This window comes from Megalobrama amblycephala, linkage group LG20, assembly GCF_018812025.1.
Source record: "Megalobrama amblycephala isolate DHTTF-2021 linkage group LG20, ASM1881202v1, whole genome shotgun sequence".
Taxonomy (NCBI): Eukaryota; Metazoa; Chordata; class Actinopteri; order Cypriniformes; family Xenocyprididae; genus Megalobrama; species Megalobrama amblycephala.
This window is the reverse complement of record NC_063063.1, coordinates 33,281,063-33,286,994: the sequence shown is the minus strand read 5'-3', so window position 1 is coordinate 33,286,994 and position 5,932 is coordinate 33,281,063. Positions and strand designations below refer to the sequence as shown.

Below are 5,932 nucleotides of genomic sequence, written 5' to 3'. Positions count from 1 at the left end.
AAAAGGAGTAGAATATACAGTAGAATATACAAACAGATCCACGTATTACTGTAACTCTTAAAGTGAAAGCAACCTAATATAGCCACTGCTGTCTGTGTCATTAATGTTAATTAAAATAAAACTGTAGGCTACTTAAATTTAAAGAACTGTATCTGTTGTATTTATTTATCCTATTGTCATTTTCTTTGTTCTAATTTTTTTAATTCTTATTTGATTATTTAATAATTGAGAACTTTTTTTTTACTTATATGGAAGTATTTGTTTTGCTGTGGGTTGTTTAACCTATAGAATAGACTTTGGTCATGTTGCCCATTGTTAAAAAGATCATGCTATTAAAGTACACCACTAGACTAGACTAGCTATCTATAATAGCCAAACAAACAAATAAATAAATTATATAATTTCAGATTTGTGAGGACTTGTGTAATAAGGCTGTGCACCAAACTCAACATCCCCGTTTCCACACCTGAAGAAAATATCCATAGGTTGTTTTAAAAGGTAAAATTTATCAGAATTTGTAAGGAACCAAAATAAAAAAGATTTATGCATTTTGGTTGTCCTTTGTGTTATGTATGATTGTTGTTCATCTAACATAATGCACAATCCTTTAAATGTTGTCCTAATTATAAATAAAACAAGCTGATTTTTGAAAACTGCCTCTACATTATCAGTTATTTTGATTGACAAATATATCATGAGTGCTTCAAAGCAAGCATAGTGGAGGAAATATTCATGAATATATGAGGAAAAGAAAATGCCACAATGTCTTTTTATTCTTTTTTTATGTAGGATAAAGTGATACAGATCAAGAATTAGTAATGAGCTACACTTATAAAAGGTATTATTTAACATTCTATATTTACTACTTTAACAAAACATTTTTGAGACACGTGATATTCATTGGTCCTGTCGTTCTCAGTGCTGAAACTGTTTTATAAAGTTACATTTATAGACAGTTCAGACTTTTATACAGTAATCTATTGCAAATTTCAAACACACATTATTCCTCATTAATATACGTTCATATGTTAAAGATTTATGATTTTCATCTTAAATCATTAGTCGAAGGTTCAGAATTATTGGAATCACATTCTGCAAATCTCCTATTCTCTTAAGGGAAACAGTAGGTAACCACTGAAAGTGTTGTGGTTACTCTTGGTATCTGCTATCCTCGTGTTAGACCAAAGTCTCACATATACAACATCTCCAACCTCCAGGATCAACACAACTCCATTAGAGGAGTTTACCCGATCCTCAGCCTGATAATTAAATGACACAACCACATGCTCTTCATTCTTAAAAATGGATGCAGTTGCTGCAGTTCCACCATGACCATATACAGAGATTCTGAACATGTACGCTCCTTTCAGTGGGGCTGTGAAAATACCTGAATCAAATAACAAGAGATACAGAATCAGCTGTTTCCTGTATGATTGCTTCATTACCAAACACACTGTGTAATAGTTTAGAAAGATGGCAGATCGTTTAATTCTCTTATACACATTACACAACTGCAGAGAGATCTGAATGGAGCAGAAGGGTTTATGACTCCATTTCATTGATAATTACCTGTAAATGGGTTGTAGGCGTTCCCTATGTTTGTGATGACGTTCCTGTAGGTTAGTGTGATGTTAGTGGTAAAAGGACCAACATATCCACTGCCAGATTCCATCAATCCAGCTGAAAAAGCTATTTCTCTGTCTGTTATTGAAAAACATAAGCAATATTTTGATATATTACTCTATTACACTGAGAATCTCTGATTTTAACATCATTCAAACACACTTTCACCTCTATTTTCCTTTCTCAACTCCTCCACTTGACTCTGAGTAAGATTTGAAATTTCTGTGAAGGAATAAAGATTCTATTAAATGACATTTAGACCATTAATAAATAATCTAAACAATTTACACAGTGTACACTCAACTTTAACATTTACACTTTATAATGTATTGCATTTTTGTTTTACTTTGAGGATCATTGATAAAATAGTGAATGTTTTGGTGAGGTACCATCATTTTTCTTGTTCAGCTCTTCCAGGATAAACATCTGTTGTTGTGCAGCCTGCTCAGCTTCCCTCATTTGCATCTCTAGAGCTCTGATGTTTGCTTTCTGCTCTGTAACGGTGGCGGTCAGTTCTCTCAGTGCTGCATGGATATCAGGGATGCCCAGATCACAGTATTGTTGGCTGTCAGTTGAAGCTTCAGCTCTCAAAGTGTCTGTTTGAGGTGAATTCTGTCTTCCGTCCTCAGAGCTGATCTGTTGACTGATCTCATTCTCATTGAGTCCTCCATCTACCTGCTGCTGAACGACAAACACAAAGGTATCCAACAGCAGCAGTATACATACTAAAGCCTTCATTCTTCACTGATGTTTGTTTCCAGCTCTTGCTCTGTCATCCTCACAGCCTCTCATGTTCCTTTTATAGTGTCCTTTGTTTTGTACATGACCTATATTGCTCCAGATAATAAAAGTAACTCAAGTTAATTGTTAATCATAATTAAAGGGGTCAAAAAAGAAATCAACTTTTCCTTGAACTTTTGATATATAAGAGGTCATCGTAGTATAAGAATATCCTGTAAGTTTCAGAACTGAAAACTTCCTTGTTAGTCCAATAAAAGCTTTTATTGACAATAGGCCCAGCAGACAACTGATCCTGGAATGTGTCTGTCATAGATAGATGAAACTGCCTCCAGAGAAGAAATCAACTCCTACTTCATCATTGCAACATTAGCTCCGTCCACTGGTGTGTTAGTGAGATGAAGAGAGAAGAGCGATACACAGGACTAAACATAACATTACCTTTCAAATGATCCTAATGCTAGGAATATGGTTATTTATTTTCATGTGTACAATAAGAATGTCTCAGTTGAATTTTATTTATTTGTATTCGGTACATTTCACTGTGGATTCTTTGGTAAATCAATCACATTTCAGCACAGGCTTTGCAAACAGACTTTGACAGTAATGCAACAACATGTTAGTAACTGTGTTCATTCTAATGCCTGATCTGATATAATGATTCATGTACAGTCAGTATAGTATATCAGTATATCAAACCAGTGAATAAATGGTCAACTTCACTCTTTTTCTTTCAGTAGGATGAAAATAATCTGTTATTTAAGTGGTTATCAAATTATATAAAGAAAGTGATCAAAGAACACTCCCTTTGTTTATTTATATAGCACCATTTAAAACACAACCAAGGTTGAACCAAAGTGCTTTACATAAAAAGTACAAGAATAAAAACTAACATTGACAACATAAAACACCACACCTAATCATTGTATGCTACCAACATTAAATTTGCTTTCAACAGTCTCGGCCCTATCACAGCGAATGCCCGATCGCCTTTATATAGGCGATTTGTTCTAGGCACTACAAGTAATTTTTGATTCTCTGATCATAGTGTTCTGGGAGGATTATATGGAATTAAAAGTTTTGCCAAATACGATGGGGACTGGTTGTTTAAATATTTGTACATGAACAATAAAATTTAATATTTAATTCTAAAATGGACCGGGAGCCAATTTAAAGAAACTAACACAGGGGTAATTGATTCATATTTCTTCACCTTTTTCAATACCTTTACCTTTTACCTTCGAGACAAAGATGTGGCGGTGATGCCAGAATACAAACAATTACAGAAATCCAGCCATGACAGGATAAAGGTATGGATTACTCTTTCAAAGTCTGAGTTTGTTAAGAACGGTTTAACTTTGGCTAACAAACGCAAATTATAAAAACAAGCCCGAAACACTGAGTTAGTTTGCTTATCTAATTTTAGGTTATTATCAATAAGGAAGCCTAAATCTCTAACTGTTGTTTTCAAATACGATGCCAGAGGGCTCAAATCTAATAAATTTTTTGGAGTTTTTGGGTGGCTAAAAACAATAACATCTCGGGTATGTATGTAACCCTCGTTCCCTGAGAACGGAGACGTACATCAGCAGTGACCGACGAATTGGGATATCGCTAGAGAGCCCTATCAGCTTCGAGTGAACTAAAACAATTTGCATAATGCGCACCGCCTCCGACAGGTGTATATAAATAGGAAGCAGATGCAAACTCACTCTGTTTTTCACTGAGGTGACAACTGGTGTCCGCACAACAGCGAGGGTACAGAAACTGTGGCGACGGGACGTACGTCTCCGTTCCCTCCCTCAGGGAACTAGGGTTACATATGTAACCGAGACGTTCCCTTTCAGTTGGTCACGTTCATCGTACATCAGTAGTGACTGACGAATTAGGATCCCAAATAAAGCGCCACAGTTACGAAACCCCTTCCAGTGCCCAGCGCAAGCTCTAGCCACCCGTCGCACCAACTGGGACGGTGAAGGGGGCGAGCTTACACCAAGAGAGTCTACTGCTGTTCCGAAATACCCACTAAGTAAACTAGACTACACTGGGGAAGCGAACCCGTAGGGGACGCTGCGGAGGCCACTACCTACCCTGTGGAGGAGGAATTTACGTGGAGAGTACACATATGGACTGGCCGGTTGGACAGTACGCATATGGAGTCCCTGGGATGGCTCCACCTGTGTAGGGGGAGGCACGTCTGACAGGTGACAGCAGAGCTGGCTCTGCTAAGGGAAAGACACGGGCTCACCGTAGGGAGTTTGACCGTGGACAATTACACATATGGGATCGCTCATGTAGAGGGATCGCAACATATGGAACCCAGCCAACAGACAACGTCAGTGACGGATGTTGGCCTGGCATCAGACACTCCACAATGTCCGAGCCGAAGGGGGAGGCAGAGGAACTCAACAGGGTTCGCCAAGCGGGGAAGCCGACACTTAGAGCGGGTTCAACGTGTCTACCGGCTAGTGGAAGCTAGTACACGGGAAGATACCGGCTCTACACGTAGGCTATAGAATCTAGCGAACGTGTTAGGTGTTGCCCAGCCCGCAGCTCTACAGATATCTGTCAGCGAGGCCCCATGAGCCATCGCCCAGGAAGAGGCCACTCCTCTGGTGGAGTGGGCTCACAACCCGAGCGGGCAAGGCACGCCCTGGGATTCATACGCCAGGGCGATGGCATCCACTATCCAGTGGGCCATCATCTGCTTGGAGACAGCCTTTCCCTTCTGCTGGCCTCCGTAACAGACAAAGAGCTGATCTGAGGTCCTAAAACTTTGCATTCTGTCTACGTACACACGCAGAGCGCAGACGGGACAGAGCAAAGCTAGGGCTGGGTCTGCCTCCTCCGAAGGCAGCACTTGCAGGTTCACTACCTAATCTCTGAAGGGAGTGGTAGGAACCTTGGGCACATATCTGAGCCGGGGTCTCAGGATGACGTGAGAGTCACCGGGCCCAAATTCTAGGCACGATTCGTCGACCGAAAATGCGTGCAGATCCCCTACCCTCTTAAGCGAAGCCAATGCAACCAGGAGGACGGTCTTAAGGGACAGTACTTTTAACTCGACTGATTGCAAAGGTTCGAAAGGATGACCCCGGAGAGATGTCTTTTCCTAAGAACCAGGGTCAGAAGGAAGGGCGAGGAGGATTTAATCTCCTCGCCTCCCTCAGGAACCTGACGATCAGATCGTGCTTCCCAAGGGACTTGCCATCAACTGCATGGTGATGTGCAGCGATAGCGGCAACATACGCCTTGAGGGTGGAGGGAGACAGCCTTCGCTCCAGGCCCTCTTGCAGGAGAATAAAAAGTACAGATCTGACCGAGCATGATTGGTGGTTCCTCTTGGTGAGAACAGGTTCCACTTCAATGCATAGAGGCGCCTCGTGGAAGGAGCTCAAGTGAAGTGATGGTGTCTACCTCAGGAGGTCCTTCCTCAGAGGAATCGGCCAGGGAGGGGCTGCCGTGAGGAGCATAAAGTCCAAAAACCAGGTCCGAGTGGGCCAATATGGAGCCACTAGCAAGACCTGCTCCTCGTCCTCCCTGACCTTGCACAGAAGCTGTGCGAGAAGGC

The 5,932-nt window shown here is 41.0% G+C and overlaps 1 protein-coding gene across 1 annotated transcript; it reads right to left on the bottom strand.

The window, feature by feature from the left end:
- Positions 1-1,103: 1,103 nt before the first annotated feature.
- On the bottom strand, positions 1,104-2,468 carry LOC125255187. The gene is made up of 4 exons (XM_048170220.1): positions 2,013-2,468; positions 1,792-1,845; positions 1,570-1,701; positions 1,104-1,387 (listed from the first exon to the last, which is right to left on the bottom strand). Exons 1-4 carry the CDS (start codon positions 2,359-2,361, stop codon positions 1,104-1,106), a joined length of 819 nt encoding a protein of 272 aa, XP_048026177.1. The 5' UTR covers positions 2,362-2,468.
- Between the last annotated feature and the right edge of the window lie 3,464 nt (positions 2,469-5,932).